The 19,237-nt window shown below is 39.6% G+C and overlaps 1 protein-coding gene across 1 annotated transcript in view; it reads right to left on the bottom strand.

Annotated features, from left to right (window-relative positions):
• Positions 1 to 1,400: 1,400 nt before the first annotated feature.
• The window catches only part of TBCA (tubulin folding cofactor A), a 34,185-nt gene continuing 16,348 nt past the window's right edge, over positions 1,401 to 19,237 (bottom strand). Inside the window, exons 2-4 of the mRNA XM_086770567.1 lie at positions 16,967 to 17,072; positions 5,149 to 5,235; positions 1,401 to 1,642 (exon numbers count right to left, since the gene is read on the bottom strand). Coding sequence (XP_086626693.1) covers positions 1,562 to 1,642; positions 5,149 to 5,235; positions 16,967 to 17,072 — 274 coding nt within the window. The 3' untranslated portion in view covers positions 1,401 to 1,561. The remainder of the gene's footprint in view (positions 1,643 to 5,148; positions 5,236 to 16,966; positions 17,073 to 19,237) is intronic.

Here is a 19,237-nt window from a genome sequence, read left to right as displayed (position 1 = left end):
CTGCTTTATATGCTCCAGCTACTTTTCCTGGTGAAGGTCCACAGAAGAAGCTGGCTGAAATGAATATTCAAAGACAGATGTTCTCCTCAGTAGCAGTTCATTTGTGCTGTGAATCGGGCAGTGTCTATTTGGCAGTTATGTGCCTGGGACACAATGCTGAGTAAGAAGGTGTGCGTGTACTCTTATGAAACCATAGTAGTGTCACAAAAGGTTTCATCTCTTCACTGTCTAGTACTGGTCTGGAGTCACTTCAAAAGTAGGTCATTCTGCAATCAATCAGAAATCTTGTGGTGTTGATAATCTGTCAGCAGTGCTTAAGAATGATGGAGAAGTAGATTTATTATTCTGAATGTGCTTAAGGTACACAAATAGAGGTACTGAAACTGCAGTTTACTCAAACTCAGGCAAATTAACAAAAAAATTTATTAAGAGTATTCAGTATAGCACCACACAAAGGTACACTGTGCTTTGTGTTGCCTTTAAGAAACATGCCAGAACACTTTCAAACTAGAAAAACTAATGTAAAAAGCTTTCTTGTTCATCAGCAGAGCTTACTGTTACTTGTTTAGAGAAGCTATTCTGAAAGAACCACAGCTTTTGTACCTAATGTTTTAATGGTCTTCCAAGCAGATTAAGCATTGTTCCCTTACCGATTAGTTCTCTTTGATCTTCTGGGGTTCAAGCTTTGTTAAAAAAAAAAAAGACAAAAAAAACAAACCAAACCAAAACCCCAAAAAACCCCAAACCAACCAGGAAAAACCTCACTTAGGCCAAGGTGCTTTCCGGAGAAGCATTCAGTCCAGAACTCTTACCAGCAGATCCAATTGACAATGTACTACTCAGCTGCTAAATTATGTTTCTTGAAAAAGTAATAGAATTTTTATGAATGCTAACTGTATGAATTAGGCTCTACAAATCAACCCCAGGCAAATTTAGAAAGATTTAGAATCGGCTCTTAATTCTGTCTTGGGCTTAAAGATAAACAAGGAGTACATACTAGGTAAACTTAAACTGCATCATAGAAAAAAGATGGGGTGACTTTGACAGGTTATTTAATCAATCTTCTTTTTCAGTACAGATTCTTATGCTATAATGGCTTGAAATTATTTTGAATATAAGTTGCTTCTAAAGCCTATAGCAGCGGGGTTGGAACTAGATGAATCTTTAAGGTCCCTTCCAACCCAAACTACTGTATGACTCTATTTCACTCTAAGGTATTTATTGGTCCCTCACATTTCTTACATAGCTAAATCTTGTTTCCTCACCTCAGTTGTTCAGATTAAGTTTTGTATATTAGTTACTACACTATTACGCTTACATTAAATGGGCTTTATTTTTCCTTTTTGTAATCAAGGTGAAGTAAAAATGTTTCTACTTTGCCTGAATATGCCACACACAGATGTTTCAGAACATCCTTTATTTGATGCATCTTGCAGTTAGAGAAAGGCCAGTTTGCATAAAGGGAACCTTAGCAAGTCAACAATAGTAATAGAGCCATAGTCAAATGAAAGTGTGGAATGGACCCAGTGCTAATGCTTATAAAGACAGTACTGAAACACTTCTAGGCTTCCAGCTTCACTGACTCCAGTATGGAACGTGCTTCTTTATACTCTTCGGCTTCTTCCAATTCTTTTTCATTTTCCTGGAATAAAAAATAAAGTTTTCTTAGTACTTTGAAAATAATTGACATGGGATTAAATTTAAGAGGGTGACTATGAAAAAAACCTAGTAACAGCAGATGAGGAGAAGGCTGAGGTACTCAACGACTTTTTTTGCCTCAGTCTTCACTGGCACTCTCTCTTCCCACACCTCTCAAGTAATGTGCCACAAGAGTCTGGGGGAGCAGTGTCCCTCTCACTGTAAGAGAACATCAGGTTTGTGACCTGAGGAACCTGAACATACGTAAGTCTATGGGACCTGATGAGATGCATTCCAGGGTCCTGAGGGAACTGGCTGATGTAGTTGTCAAGCCACCCTCCATGATATCTGAAAAGTCATGGTAGTCAGGTGAAATTCTCGGTGCCTGGTAAAATGTAAATATTGCACCCATTTTTAAAAAGGTACAAAGAAGGACCCTGGGAGCTACTGACCTGTCAGTCTCACCTCTGTGCCTGGGAAGATCATGGAACAGATCCTCCTAGATGCTATGCTAAGGCACATGGAGGACAAGGAGGTGATTTGAAACAGCCAGCATAGCTTCACCAAGGGCAAGTCCTGCCTGACAAACCTAGTGGCCTTGTATGATGGAGCAACTACATCAGTGGACAAGGGAAGATCTATGGATGCCATCTGTCTGGACTTCTGTAAGGCCTTTGACAGGGTCCCCCACAGCATCCTCCTCTCTAAACTGGAGAGATATGGATTTGATGGATGGATTGTGTAGTGGATAAGGAATTGGCTTGATGGTCACATCCAAGTGTCTCAATATCTGGATGGAGGCTGGTGACAAGTGGTGTCCCTCAGAGGTTTGTATCAGGACCACTACTCTTTAATATCGTAGAATCTTAACGTTGGAAGAGACCTCCAAGATCAAGTCCAACTGTCAGCCTAACACCACCATGCCTACTAAATCATGTCCTGAAGTGCCACATCTACATGTTCTTTGAACACACTTTTAATATCTTCATCAACGATACAAACAGTGGGATTGAGTGCACCATCAGCAAGTTTGCAGATGACACCAAACTGAGTGGTACAGTTGATACACCCGAGGGACAGGATGCCATCCAAAGGGACGCAGACAAGCTCAAGAATTGGGCCCATGTGAACCTCATTTGGTTCAACAAGGCCGAGTGCGATGTCCTGCACCTGGGTTGGGGCAAACCCCAGTGTCAATACAGACTGGGGGATGAAGGAATTGAGAACAGTCCTGCAGAGAAGGACTTGGGGGTACAGGTGGATGAAAAACTTGACGTGAGCTGGCAATGTGTGCTTGCAGCCCAGAAAGCGAACTGTACTCTGGGCTGCATCAAAATAAGTGTGGCCAGCAGGTGGAGGGAGGTGATTCTGCCCCTCTGCTCCACCTTGGTGAGACCCCACCTGGAGAACCCACTGCTCCAGAGTGGAGCTCTGGAGCCCCCCAACATAAGAAGGGAGGTTCCAGAGGAGGGCCACAAAGAGGGCTGGAGCACCTCTCCTATGAGGAAAGGAGCTCTTCCAGTACCTCAAGGGGGCCTACAAGAAAGATGGGGAGAGGCTGTTCAGTAGGGCCTGTTGTGATAGGACAAGGGGTAATGGTTTTAAAATAGAGGGAGGTAGATTTAGATTGGATATTAGGAAAAAATTTTTTACAATGTGAGTTGTAGAAAACTGGCACAGGTTGCCCAGAGAGGTGGTGGAAGCCCCATCCCTGGAAATATTCAAGGCCAGGCTGGATGAGGCTCTGAGCAACCTGATCTAGTTGGGGATCTCTCTGCTCCTTGCAGGGGGGGTTGGACTAGATGACCTTTGAAGGTCCCTTCCAACTCTAACCATTCTATGATTCTATGAAAGGCTGAGGGAGCAGGGGTTACTGAGCCTGGAGAAGAGAAGGCTCCAGGGAGACCTTATTGCGGTCTTTCAATATTTAGAGGAAGCTGATAAGAAAGATGAGGATAGACATTTTAGTAGAGCCTGTAGTGGCAGGACAAAGGGTAATGGTTTTAAACTAAAAGGGGGTAGATTCAGACTAGATATAAGGAAGACATTTTTCACAATAAGGGTGGTGGAACGCTGCAACAGGTTGCTCAGAGAGGTGGTAGATGCCCCATCACTGGAAACATTCAAGGCCAGGTTGGAGGGGGCTCTGAGCAACCTGATCTGGTTGGAGATGTCCCTGCTCCTTGCAGGAGGGGGTGGGACTTGATGACCTTTAGAGGTCCCTTCCAACTCAAACCATTCTATGAAACAAGGGCTATATCATTATCGGAAACACTAGTTCTACATGACTCAAAGCACTAATATCTTTTGTCCTACTTGAGGTCCAGGATACGGGCTGTCATGTGTAAGTAGATCTGACCTGTGCATATCTCTATTTTATTCTGTTAAGTATTTAAAACCAACGGCAGCATAACTGGAACCAGTAACAAGAGACTTGAGAACAAAAGTGCTGTTAGGAAAAAGCTTAAGCAGATATTGACACTTGAAAAAACATACAGCTATACAGTTGATTTTAATAAAAGCATTGAAGGTGAGCTAAGCACAGAAGGCAATCCTTAAAGACTTCCAAATTCTTATTAACAATAGTAACTCCCCCCATTCCTTGTTTTAATTTTGTACAGCACACTGTGTGGATCAATAGCACCACTTTTGCATACTGCTGAAATCTGGATCAGCTAACTGTCAGGTAACTAGCTGAATGACAAAAGGACCCTAAATCCTGCCAAGTACTGAGCATTTAATTTGGAAAACAGAAGAGGCATGCTACCTGAGGATAAGACATCTTGAGTTCTCCTTTGAGAAAGGATTTGCATTTTAGCCATCAAATTTGTCTGGGGCTTAGTTTCAGGTATGCATTTTTAGCCTTACAGTAGCATTTACATGTTTACCTGAATTCTTGATGAGAAGGCAGCTACTAAAATAAGCATGATGATGTCCAAACTTATTGTGGTTTCACTGAATCTACTTGTTCAAGATACTATTTCTTCCTGCAGGTATTCATATCTTAAAAATGTGGCACTAGTGCTCACCTCACTAATGGATCATATAAGGACTCAGCTATCTTGTTTCTTGTCCATAGCATAATAAAAGTAGTAGGCAAAGTATTTTGACTATTTCAGTTCATTCCAAGCTTATTATGTATATCTACACTATCTGCAAAACTACCTAATGCGAGTGAGCTATTTTTTTTCTGATCATGTAACTAGCACAGGAATTCAGTCTATTCTAGCAATTCATTACTTAAGTGTATGTTGGATGTACATTCCTTTAAAGACAGCTTCTTATCTTCTAACACACACAGTTTTCATAGATTGAAGACCAAGTCTGCAAAGATAGTTACCTAAAATGAAATACTGGTATGTTATAGGATGCTAGTCCTGGGACCAATAAAAAGTAATTCTTCAATCCAGCTCTAATATGCTGCAATTGCACCGCAGACAAGCATATTTATCCGAGTTCATGAAGGAACAGCAACATTTCTTGATCAGTGGCTTATGATGCTATACTTACTAGTAGTTGAGTAAGATCTGCACGTGCAGCTTCTAATCTGCGCTGGCAGTCTGGAATCATCATTCGTGACTCTTGTAAGATCTCGATCTGTGAAAATTAGAAGCCAATTACATAAGAATGTGTTCCAGATAGGAATGTTGTTTTTTAAGATAAGTCTTTACTCTGAAAAATCAGTAGTCGAGTCATCATCTAGGAACTTCAGAACAGTTGCACCTATTTTCTGAATAGGCTTTTTTATTAAAAGACACTCACTTTGCATAATTGCTTAAAACTCTCTTAATTTCCAGGACACTTCCATTTACTTTGTGCTTAGTTAAGCATAAAGTATTAAGTGCAAAAGAGTATTTAGAATATTTTTTTTCCCCTCAGAAAAAAGTACTGCTTGGTAAGCTTCCATACAGCATTTGTTAAAAAGGCTATTTAAAACAAACTTTCTCCTGCTGTTGTGAACCAGCTTTATCCAAAATGGGATCAGCTGGTTATATAAATATCTCCTGCATCTTTTGGGTAATAAAGAAAAACAGTGTTCAGATAATACCACATAGAGATAATTACTGCATGAAAAAAGTTATTGAGTTATTGATCACATTGTGTGCACACTGCAGGAGGCTCTGACTGAAAGACAAAGGTAAAGAAAAACGAAAAGCAAAGACCAGCAGGCTCGTATTTTTGATGCTTATCATGCATAAAAAGTTATTACTTATCCTTGTGCTTCATTTTAGGAGAAAGATTATTCTCACCATGCACTTTGAACAAAATTACTAAACTGGCACCCCACTGAATCTGAACATCCTGCCTCCTCCTACAGAAAACAACTTCACATTTAAACAAGGGAACATTTATTTCATGGAACATTTCTGGGTCTGAAAACCAACCACTGAGAAGAAAAGGTGTGCAGAGTTGTTCAGCAATGTTAAATCTATTTAGAAATTAAAATCTGTTAGATATTTAAATATGAAACCTCTTTTGCATTTAGGATAACCTGCAACAGAAGGCGCTCCCTTTAAATGGCTTACTTCATTTTGTCATTGCAATGTTGTATTCTCCTTTCAGTATTAATGCTGCTGTACCAAAGGGTCATTGTAAAATGGAAGATAAGCTACAGCTAAGAATGCATTTATGCAGACAGGAAGGCCTTACGTAGTCAGATGTTATCACCATGTTTTTAAGTGTCTTATATTTAAGTTTTTAGTTCAATCATTTTTGAGGAGAAGGAGTTTTAAAACTGTTTCTAATTTTCTTTCAAAGAACCTAGGACAAAACCTGTCTACTTTAATGAAGGAAAGATGGGTGGCAGATGTTTATAAAAAAAGTTAAGCATCCCTAAGTTTTAGTTTAAGCATTCAGTGTTGGACTGTATTAAAAAGACGACTATGAACTCTGCATATTACACTTTCATCAGTGAATGAATAAGGGTTTGTAACATGCATAGAATGAAGTATGCCATAAACTGCATGAGATGATGCCTTCTGCTTTATGTAGTAGAAATTTGTTCTATAAAGAATACCTAAAGGAGTGAGACTATCCAATGACTTGGGCCAGTATTGCTAAATAGTTCTGTATTGTAAAGCTGGTAGATGATATGAAAAGTAGTAACGTATTTGTTATACGCCTCTCATAAGTGATATAAGAAGGCATGTAAATCTTGAATCTGTAAGCTGTAGTCCTGGCTGCTGTAAGAAGAGAACATGACTACCCCAATCACTCTGTTCAAAACAGAATGTGACTGAGATTCAAAGGAGCACGGGAGTTTTGTTCACATTTACCTGCAGTCATGCAACAAGAAATAGAAAACAGAAGACTGATAAATCCTGGAACTACATTCAGTACGTGCAAACAGTTGGAGAGTAGAAGAGGAATTTTGTGGAACCAATATTATTAGTTGATTACCAAAGTAACTATGCAAACTTTGATAATTTCTGCATAAACCACATTTTTTTCAAGTAATGCTCATAATCCCAGATAGTCCATTTACTGTTACAAAGGTATATAACAAAGCAAAGTCAAAAGCTCAAATAATTAGATAAGCTTTAGGAGTGGAATTTTTAGTGTTTGCTCTACAAATCCTATCAAAATTCTATCAATTCTGACTGTGCTCTAAGGACTTTAAATTATAAGCAGGCCACAGAGGAAGTTGTTATGTGAAACTGATCTAACTTTGCAGAGAACCATAAATATCTGCAAGGTTTCTGTGAATTATAATGCCAAACAGAAGTATTAAAAAAATGGAGTAACTGAAGTGCATGTAAATACAGTGTTAAGACAAAAGCAATAAAATACAAAAATATATACAGGGAGAAGCAAATTGATTTTGTTGTCAATAAGTGCACATAGGGCCAAAAGAGCTATTGTGGCTACAGTGAGGATGATGCCCCCTTTCCTTTAAGTGTACTGAAAAAGTCAGTTAAACAAGTCTCTTCAGCCAGCAATGCTTCTAGTCAGTTTTCTTTCAGGGCTGACGGTATTTCTACTAAGGGGGCAGATGGCTGGCGTCTTTCAGAAGAAAGCAGGTCCCTCAGATGTGATGGAGCTCTCTAACTGTTGGGGCGTATATAGCATATATACTAAATGCAATGCGGATTTTTTGTAAATTGGATCAGATACCAAAGAATGGGTGTGCATAATGCAGTATCAATAGCCTTCAATCTGTTTTCCATAAATTCCAGATCGCACTGACAGATAAAGCAGAATAGAGGGAAACACACAGATCCATCTACCAGTTGCTTAAGTGGAAGGGCACCATAAGTAAAATCAGACAATTACCTTACACATTCAAAATAAGCATAGAGGCCAACATATCTCTGTGAGAAACAGCTGAGAAGGTAATGCTCAAGGCTTTAAACAAAAGCAGGTTTGATTTTTAGGAGGTCCCACAATGAAAGTTCAAAGCTACTATTTCAACTTCAGGCAGGTAAGAGCTGCTCACGAGGCAGATTCTCTACTGTTTGGATCACTTACACTGAAACAAATTTTTGGCAGTTTAAGAATACAAAAAAAATATTACTGCTTATGAGTGACAATACTGAGTATTCTGCAACAGGAAATGATTTTGCTCAACTTAACATATATAACGGGGACAACAGTTTTATCAGCTTCAAAAAGATGGACGCAGGGTTTGTTGTTTCTTTTTCCAGCTGACCCCCATCAAACCAAGAGATTTAGACATATGTAGATCCACAAATAATTTGAAAATAACAACAAGAAAACTCCCATAGGGCTTTCTGTCTTGCCTTGATCTTAGGACAGCCTAATAAACAGCCATGCCCCAGTCATGGGGCATGGTGACAATATTGTTTTATATGACAGGAGTGCTGTTCTAAACAAAAAAAAAGATAGGCTAAAAAAAGAATCTGAATGAGTCATATATGTATGAATTATGTACATGCACATGCATATATATTCATGCTTTTAAATGCTCCCTCGTAATCACCTGCCCTTTGACTGCTGTACAGATAATCACAACAGTATGGATCTACTCAAAGATGGTAGGGAGGAAAAGGAAAAAATATACAAATAATTCAGTTTGCTAAGAAAAGTGCTACTTGTCTGAACTACTTTTCATCAGAATCTTTGTAAAACGCCTGGAATCCATTGAATAATTACTGCCATAGCTGATGGAAGGACAGAGACCCAAAAGAAAAAGGACATCTCTGAGCAACCTGATCTAGTTGAAGATGTCCCTGCTCCTTGCTGGGGGGGTTGGACTAGATAACCTTTGAAGCTCCCTTCCAACCCTAACCATTCTATGATTCTATCTCTAAGTATCATGAACACCAGTGGTTCCAAAATTATTAATCCTACTAAGGAAAAGACTGTAGCACAAAGCAAAAAAGTCATACAAAGGCTACTGGCTGGCGAATCGGGACACTTATAACTTAATCCACAGCATGGTATTACTTCTTGCCTTGCTGGTAATCAGAGAATGTAAAGGCACAATGTGCTGGGCCAGGATTGTGGTGCAAGAACATAGGGTGTACGACAGCATAGATGATGCAGGAGAAAGGTGGGCTTAGGGAAGGCAGGAACTCGGAGGAGATACAGCAATAAGGTGAATACAGAAGGAAAAAAAAAAAACAAACACAGGCAAAAACTGTAGGAAACCAAGTTTTGTTCGTTCTACTTCCTTTGAAGCAGTTTGTTTTATTTTCACATAGCAGGCCGAAAGGAAGCTTGAGCTATTCACAAATACAGGGTACAAGAGGACACTGCAGTCTGTTGTAGGTGGAGCTGTCAAATACATTGTTCAAAACAGCTCTGAATAAGAAGAAAGGCTTGCAGTAACAAATTGGAGAACACTGGGGGTTTTTTTTTGTATAGTGCTTGAGCATTTCAAGAACTAAAATGGCCACATATCAACCAGATACCACCTATCACTTGTAGCAAGAAAGCTGGAGGAGGAGAAAACCCTCTAGATCTAATGCCCCAGTATTTCAAATGAGCTTTCTCCGCAGCTCCTCTCAGGTGAGAGCCAGTCCTGTTTCTTCTAAAGCATATTACTTTAGGACATACAAGGCAAAAAGGTTCCTTGAGTCTTTTTGGAAAACAATTTATGACTGGCTGTTTTTCACTAGTGTACAGCTGTAACGTTTTCTTCATTGTCAGTGGCAGGGATTGAAGGAAGACACCACCATTTGGCGTCATGACTTGAAACTAAAAAATTGAGATCTTTTCAGAGGACAGAAGCAAAACTCCAAGTCCTCCATTTAGAAAGCTTTTAATTAAATATGCTGTATCACAAATTAACCTTTAAAATTAACTTAGAAGATTGATAATGGAATTATCCATTACAGAAGGTTGTCATATAATCAGAAGGCAGCACATTTCCTTGCAGCAACTCAGAATTCTACCCAACAGATCCACGTTGATGCAAGTATAAACCTCACCCTTTAAACAGGTAAGACATGGTAAACATCTGAATGAAGAGGTTTCTTTGGGAGTGGCATAAAGAAAACACTGACAAAAGAAAGACTTGCTTTCCCAACAAGAATGGCTCAACCTTATTAGAACAAATAGCCAAATTTTCTCTGTTCTCCCAGCTTTTTATGGGGGAGATTAAGGTTGGGGGAGAGGTTGAGAAGCTTGGTGGGTTTTTTTTGTTGTTGAGTTTTTTTTTGTTCATTGTTAAGATAAGATAGAGATCCTGAACATGTGCTTCGTGTAATGCACACTTTGCTGAAAGGTAGCAGGCTGGTAAGGAGAGGTTTCAGAATAAGCTTGAAGGTTTGGGAGGAATCCCTCATCTGTTTTGTGGAGGTGAAATACCTGGGAAATAGTTGTGCTCAAATTGGAAGCAGAACAGACATGGGAAGTTCCCTAGATAGAGAGAAGGCAGAAAAGTCAAGTTCAGGTTTTTTTCCTCCCCCTAGAGCACAGGAAAAGAGTCCAACTGAAGAAAAAATGTATCACATTCCATCTTGGTGGCAGGTCTGTTACCATACTTATTCCAAACACTGCACAAGTGCCTCTAATCTTCAGCATAAAGTCTGGAATCCAAAAGGTATTTACATCTGCCTAGATAAAAAGGAAAACAGCCTTTGGAAAACAGAAGGGGAAAAAGAAGATCCCAGTAAAGATTTTTCATCATTTGGTCTCTTTCAAAAAGCACATTAGGCAACAAAACCAAAGTTTGAAAGCATTTTTCATACCTGATGTATGAGTATTACTCTGTACTTTGTACAGAGAATTTCAAATTGCTAGATTTTAAGGAAACAAACTGTGCTTGTTAAGGATGCTGTTCAAATACATAAGTGGGAGCACTGGACTCTTCATTAGCATTTCTGCTGCCTCTTTACCTAAGCAACTAGAGCTAGAGTTCAGATTATTAAGTAAAGATCATCTATTCTTAGAAAAAAAGAAAACAACCCCCCAAGAAAACTTATGAAAATAATCACACTGAAGAGAAACCATACATTTAATCTAACCTTACTGTACCTGATTGCTGAGAAGGATGAAACTTTGTTTGAACCAGTTGGGTTGAGGGTGGAGGCAGCGTGGGAATGGGAGCAGGAGCTACAGGGGTGGCTTCTGTGAGAAGCTACTAGAAGCTTCCCCTTTGCAGGAGCTGGCCAGCTCCCGAGTGGACCTGCTGCTGGCCAAGGCTGAGCCACTCAGAAAAAGTGATAATGCCACTGTGATAACATATTTTAAAAGGGAAAAACCAAAGGGGGTGCTGAGAGAGGCGGAAGGCATGGGTGACACCAAGGTCAGTGAGGAAGTAGAGGGAAGAGATGCTGCAGGTGCCAGAGCAGAGATTCCCCTACAGCCCATGGTGCAAACCATGGTGTGGCCGGCTGGCCCCCTGCAGCCCAGGGAGGAGCAGAGATCCATCTGCAGCTCGTGGAGGACCCCACACTGGGGCAGCTGGGTGCCCAAAGGAGGCCTGACACCATGGGAAGCCCATGCTGGAGCAGGTTTTCTAGCAGGACTTGTGACCTCGCAGAGAACCCATGGTGGAGCAGGCTGTTCCTGAAGGACTGCACCCCATGGGAAAGGAATGATGCTGGAGCAGTTTCTGAAGAACAGCAGCCTACAGGAAAGACTTGTGTTTGAGAAGTTCATGGAGGTCTGTCTCCCATAGGAGACATTGTAACAGGGGAAGAGCATGAGGAGGAAGGAGCAGCAAAGACAATGTGTGATTAAGTGACCACAGCCCCCATTTCCCATCTCCCTGCACCACTTAGGGAAGGGGGTGAGAGGTGAGGGAAGGTGTTTTAAGATTTGCTTTTATCTCTCAGTAGTCTGCTCTGGCTTCAGTGTTAATGAATATTTTTTTTTTCCCCAGGCTGAGTCTGTTTTGCCCATGACAGTAACTGCTGAATAATCTCTCTCCATCCTTATCTTGACCCACAAGCTTTTCATGGTATTTTCTCTCCCTGCTCTGGGAGGGTGAGTGAGTTGCTGTGTAGTGTTTAGCTCCTGGCTAGGGCTAAACCATGACATTTTCCAAAACAATGTACCTTGTTTCCAAATGTATTTATTTTTAGCTGTTTCAGGAGATACTCTACTTTTCACTTAACAAAGCAAGAGAAATATTGCAGTTTTCACTAATATTTGTAAAAAACCTGTGTATTAGTAAGATGTACTTTATGCACTCTTACGTACTCTTTGTCATGCGGATATTAAATTCTATGTTAAGTCCACTGGATTTTTAATTAATCTGTAAATGACATTGTCATTTGGAACTGTAGGATAACTTTTTAAGAAATGAAAATTTATAATTTTTTTTATCAGCAAAAATGTTGACAGTGAACAAAAACTCCAGAGTATATCTACAATCCCACAAAAAGGAAATAAGGAGTAGATACCTCACGCTTTTCCCCCACTCACAAGCCTCAAGATAAAAGCATTAAATGGGAAAGAATGTTTATTTATGTACAAGACACATCAATAACCACAGAAATGCAGAAAACTACTGGCTTCTATCATTAGTCTGCACTCATGAGCGATTACAGTGTGAAAAGTTTCTATTACAGATAAAGTATTATAAAGCTCTGTATAAAGTCTTCATATATTGAGAACGATTACAACTGTGTAGAAACTAAGACTTCATGGCAAAGAAATCCACATGGAGGTACAATTGCACTACTTGCTGCTACCAGTCAGGGTTCTTCATGACCTTTTACTGAAACTATACATAGAATTTACACGTGGTGGAACACATCAACAGTATTTTAATATTTTCTCCTAACTTCCACAAACCTGATAGATTTTATATAAAACAGTTTTTAATAAGATTGTTTTCAGTCTAATATTTTATTAAAGTACTTAATAACCCTTTTTCCTACAAGTGTCACAGCTGAAGACAGTTCCTCCCAGTTTGGCTCCAATGAATTGTTACAAGCTTTCCCCTAAATTCTAAATTTCTCATCTGTCTTTTGTAGACAAAAACCAGATGATAGCAGAGCGATGTTTTGTTTTGTTTTTTTAATATAGTGTAAGTGATGGAAAAGGAAAGGTTTCCTTGCCCCATAATGCTAGACATTCTTTCCCTGTGATATACAACTTACCACAAGTAGTTCTTACCCAGCTGGCATTCAGCTGAAGTACATGAGCTGAAACACAGCAAGTAGTGCAAATACAACCTGCGCTCGAGACAATGGTAATAAATGACAGTTATGAGTGAAAAGCAGGTGCGGATCCTTCAGGCATAATGCACAACACTCAGTGAGTGAAAGCTCTGGCTTTATTGAAAGCATAGTGTTACCACAGTGGGAGCTCCAGGACACTGAGAGTAATCAAAATGGAGACTCGATGCAGCGGAGCCCTGCTCAGGGGTGAAACTCCAAGGACAGCACTCTAGGGGTGGATAATAAAACTTGTGGTGATTAACATATCATACATATGCAATGGCTTGTTTTGCTCATTAGTGAACTCGCTGATGTGCTGTTGTCCAAATTCTGAGATCCATCATCATACTGGTGCCACTGCAAAGGTGGAGGCAGATGAGGGGAAAGTGAATGGAGATACTGTGACAGTGAGACAAAACATGCTTGGGATTTGACACTGTCCTGCACAACATCCTTCTCTCTAAACTGGAGAGGCGTGGCTTTAATGGACAGACCACTCGGATAAGGAATTGGCTGGATGGATGCACTCAGAGAGTGGTGGTCAACGGCTCAGCATCCAAGTGGAGACAGGTGACGACTGGCGTTCCTCAGGGGTCCACGTTGGGCCCAGCCCTGTTCAACATCTTTGTCGGTGACACGGACAGTGAGATAGAGTGCACCCTCAGCAAGTTTGCTGATGACACCAAGCTGTGTGATGCTATCAACACGCTGGAGGGGAGGGATGCCATCCAGAGGGACCTTGACAGGCTGGAGAGGTGGGCCTCATGAAGTTCAACCAGACCAAGTGCAAGGTCCTGCACCTGGTCGTGGCAATCCCAGGCCCAAATATAGGCTGGGTGGAGAATGGATTGAGACCAGTCCTGAGGAGAGGGACTCGGGAGTGATGGTGGATGAGAAGCTTAACATGAGCCAGCAATGCGCCCTTGCGGCCCAGAAGGCCAACCGCATCCTTGGCTGCATCAAGAGAAGAGTGGCCAGCAGGTCGAGGGAGGTGATTCTTCCCCTCTACTCTCCTCTAGTGAGACCTGACCTGGAGTCCCATCCAGTTCTGGAGCCCCCAACATAAGAAAGACATGGACCAGTTGGACAGGGTCTAGAGGAGGGCCATGAAGGTAAGAGGGCTGGAGCACCTCTCGTATGAGGACAGGCTGCGATAGTTGGGGCTGTTCAGCCTGCAGAAGAGGAGGCTCCAGGGAGACCTTATAGTGGCATTCCAGTACCTCAAGGGGGCCTACAGGAAAGAAGGGGAGAGACTCTTCAGTAGGGCCTGTTGTGACAGCACTAGGGGTAATGGTTTTAAAACAGAGGGAGTTAAATTCAGATTAGATATTAGGAAAATATTTTTTTACACTGAGGGTTGTAGAACACCGGAACAGGTTGCCCAGAGAGATGGTTGATGCCCCATCCCTGGAAACATTCAAGGCCAGGCTGGATGAGGCTCCAAGCAACCTGATCTAGTCGAAGATGTCCTTGCTCCTTGCAGGGGGGTTGGACTAGGTGACCTTTGAATGTCCCTTCCAACTCTAACCATTCTATGATTCCATGATATTCAGATGGGAGGAAGGGAACTATCCTGGGTTACTGTAACAAAGTCTTCCTGCACCCCACAATGGGGTCTTCAAGTTATCATCTTGGTCAGCATATGCCAGCAGTATGAGAAAACTGTCCTTTATGTTTCTCTGATATTGCATCTGCTCCTCATTAAATAACCTAACTATTGTTCTACAAAGGGACTGATCCCTCCTTACAGACCAGACACACATTCCTACATATGCTGTAGGAATGGCATTATTAATTTTAGCATAAAATTTTCCATAGTTACTTCTGTGCTGTTAAACCTTATGCTCTACTGCAGAATTGTAACCAGAAAGCTGAATTATAGTAGTAGCGCATCAATAGGTAAGTAATGCTTTTAAGCATCCCTCCCTCAACTCTGGATTGATTTGTATACACATATCTGATGTAGCTGTTACCCAAGATAAAATAATAGTTAGTTAAAATTATTCTCCTAGTTTCAAATGATTGAATTCATTCCCATCTCCTAAATGTTACTTTTCATTTCTGTTACTTTATTTCATTACTGAAATGAAGACTACAACCATATTTTTAAATAAATACAATTATTCAGATCAGGAATTATTAACTAAAAGCAATTTGTAAAATGTGTAAGTACAGATATGTTCCCTGAAGAACATCTCAAAGTATTAGTTCATTCCAAAACATGATTCTGAGCAAACTGTCTTGGTACTACATAATATTTTTTTAGAGTAACAGAATTGATCCTTTGAAAAGTGTGTGCATTCTTTCTGAGTCTCCAAATTCTTTCTAACCTAAAATATTAATAACTTCCAGAATGCAAAGTGCACAAAAAGAAGAAGTGAAAATGTTGTTTTCAAAGCGGATCAGGCAATTTCTGAATGAATTGAGACTGTTCTCTGTGAAGATTTTTGTCATTGGTCTCTAAGAATACCTTCAAGTAGTGTGTAACATTTCATTTCACACTAGAAGTTCACAGCCTTTGCTGGTTTTGACTTTGATGATATCTTGCAGGTCACTGTGGAAATACCACAGCGCAGTCAAATAATCTGATGAATGAGGGACACTAAAAATGGCAATTGCATTCATTAGTTCTTGTTAGCATGAGCGGATTTTCAGAAAGACTACTATTTTGTAGGATCTTTGAGTCTCAGTCTGTGGTAAGGCAGAAGACAGTTCAGATCTATAAATACAATTCTTTTTTTCTATACAAATTCTTCATTTGCATTTCTTCCCCATGCATAATGAAGACAAGGCAGGACATATACACACGAACCAAAATCTGAACTTATAAAAAAGTTGGTTTAGCTTGTTCTAAAAGGGCTTTCTCCTATCTTGTTTTCGTTAATTTTTATATTTGAGTTTTGTTTAACTTATTCTTCCACTGAATAAGAAGATGTGTGAGCAGTAGGTTAGGTTTTATAACATGAGGCCACCAGACTATTGAAACAAGGGATTTTAATTTACAGTTTCAGTTTCTGTGAAGATTTAAGAGAAAACATCTGGGAAATGCTTGAGAAAGAGACAGTTAAAAGATAACATTTATTTGGAAGAATATAAAGGCCACCGTTAAACACAGACATGCCACACTTCTGTAAAGAATAAACACAGATCTCCCAAACCCAAGCCTTCTCTCAGTGAGAAGGAAGCTTGACATTGCTTCTTCTTCCAAAAGGGCACGTACCAACTGCCTGCAACCACTGTCCTTCCTGGGGAATCTTCCAAGAAAAATTTAATCATATTGTAGTAGTGACACTAGACCATACTCTTGAGCAGGTGAAAGTACAGCATGCAGCTTGCTAGTCGGTGACTTTATTACAAACACTAGCAGCTGCTAGGAGCAGCTGCGTACCCATCATGCTCTCTGTTTGAGGTCTGATTTTACCAAAGAGACACCAGTATACTCAAGAGTTAAAATATTTCATCTTCATGTTAACTATCAAGCATTGCCACTTCATTGTAACATTTGCTCTTACTGGCAAGCACTTAGTTTACCTAAATGCGTCCAGACCCTATTTTCAGGTTCTTGGTATTTCTGAGAGTGTTCATGACGGCCTCATACACACTGTTACTGAGTGATTTCCATCCTGATTTTAGTCTAGTATTTATATAACAGGAGTCTAGAAAAAGGTACACGAGATTCTTTTACTTAAGGATGACTATGATTAAATGAAAGCAAAGAAGGATTTTATAAAACAAGTTTTAGGATGGTTTACCTGCTTTTTAATTCCATAATCATCACATGCTTCAGCTTTCATTTTTTCAATCTTTTCTTCTTGCTGTTTTGCTTCTTTTTCATACATAACTTTTTCTTTTGCCAATCTGCAATTAAACAAAGTGATTGTGTTAAACTTGGTCTATTACAGTAAAAAGTTGCACTATTGATAAAAAAAAAACCCTGAAAGCCGCAGCCCTATAAGCTAATACAGTTTTATGGAAAAAAAAAAAAGAAAAGAAAAAGAAAAGAAAAAAAGAAATTCTATGTAGGCTTATCCACATAGAGTATCCTAAAAAAGCTATATATCGATACTTTGTTTCAAATACATAACAGAACAGATAAGCTGCCTTGTACATTACTTCTAATAAAGACAGTAGTACAGAGAAGAAAGCTACCTATCTCAAAAAAGGCCTCACACCATAGCTAGCCCAAACAAACAATATTAAGATGTCTGCAAAGACATCATTGTTATCATCAGCTTTTAGATCAGCATTTGCCAGACTTTCTCAACATCTGATAGTTCTGATAGTTTTGCAAGTGACCTTATTTATTGCTATAGTCATGTGGCCTTTCCTCTGTCCTATTCACTACTAAAACACCACTGCACCTGCATTATTAGATGAATAATGACAGACATCGTTCTCATCGTTCTAGTAACTTGAAAGAAGTTATGACATCTAAATGAAAAGAAACAGCACTTTCAGGTTCACAAACTGTGATCCCAGAATGTTTTTTTTTCCCTCCTGATCACTAGATTTCATGCCATTAAATGCATTATTTCCCACACTAGTTTTTGTGCAAAGTAAGGAAAAGTAAAATTCAAAAATTACACAGTAGCCTCATAGTTTTGTGTTCCTTAGAGTATTTTCTCCATTTACGTTGACACTGGTTTGGGTGTTATAGACAAAAGTAATACTTCCATGATTTATGTTACAGCAATTTCCTTCATGGCTTATCTTTCAAAGGGAAAAGAATACATCTTTTAAACCTAATAATGGACCTCTACTTGGGAGCAATATGCTTTTTGCTAACAAACGTAGATTCAAGAGTAACGTAAAAAATTCTGGAGATCAGAAGGGAATATTGAGGTAGTCTAGTCTGATGCCCTGCAGTAAATTTTACATTGGAAGTCCACTATCAGATTTTTTAATATGTTTTTACTCCAATTTTGCTGTTGCATCTCCCAGTCTGTTATGTATGTTCATTAGGTATATGTTGGATTACAGTAATGCTAGGTCTGAACCATAACATCATTCAGGATCTGGAGAACAATGAAGTATTTTCTGATCAGTTAATTCAGGATGAAAACAAACACTGAGATGCCACTGCAGACCTGAGAGCATGCCAAAGATAATCCTTCCCCAAACAAGAATAAGCATCAGATCAGCCTATATAAGATTATTTATGGAGAACTTAACAGCCAAAAGAACATAATCAGATACAAGAAGTAAAGAATATATTCTACAAAATAAAGAAGAATAAATAAAGGTCTAGTAGAGAGCTTCATGGTCATGTTAGCACATCAGAGCAAATTAATTCCTCATTTGTCACAGTTAAGTGCCCTACTAGAAGTGCTGCTGGGGAGGGACAGAACGGTACTGGGATGGCAAGAACCTTTTGTGAACTGAAGCTGCCACAAAAGGACCACTGCAGTATTATCTTGAGGAAAAAAATCCAAAGAGAATATACTGATATTGCAAAAGCAGGAACTTTCCTTGCTTGTGTTAGAGATTACATCATCAAAACTGTTTTGCTAAAACAGCGTTAAGCTGTAGCTCCACAACAGCTGATCTAAGTTGGGCTGTGGCAACACACACCTGAACTGGTTTCAACCCCCATGGAGTGATACCATCAGAGACAGCCTTCAGCCTTATGAAGAAGCTTTAACAGCATGCAGAGCTTGTACTGTAGGTATAATATAGGCAGTTTCTATAAGTCAGCCAAGTACTAGCTTTGAGAAGCAGTATTGGGGAAAGACATCAGCCTAATTACTAATAATAAAGACACTAAATCAGTGGCTATAATTCCAACTACTGCAACTAGCTCCAGTATTAGCATCAGCAAATATTGATTTAAAAGAGGATAAGTTAATTGTTTGATCAAGGTTACTTGATTTAATTCCAGATAGTATTATTTGTTTTGCTATTTTTAGGTTCCAAAAAAGTTAATTTTAATCAACCTGTGAGACAGGTGATTTTTTTTTTTTTTAAATGAGAATAACAAATTCCCTTGAGGAGCAAGGGGAGAGAGAGATGATTTAACACAGTTT

Source organism: Chlamydotis macqueenii, chromosome Z, assembly GCF_036417535.1.
Source record: "Chlamydotis macqueenii isolate bChlMac1 chromosome Z, bChlMac1.mat, whole genome shotgun sequence".
NCBI classification, from domain to species: domain Eukaryota; kingdom Metazoa; phylum Chordata; class Aves; order Otidiformes; family Otididae; genus Chlamydotis; species Chlamydotis macqueenii.
Note: the sequence above shows the minus strand (reverse complement) of the source record. Positions and strands in the feature narration are given on the sequence as shown.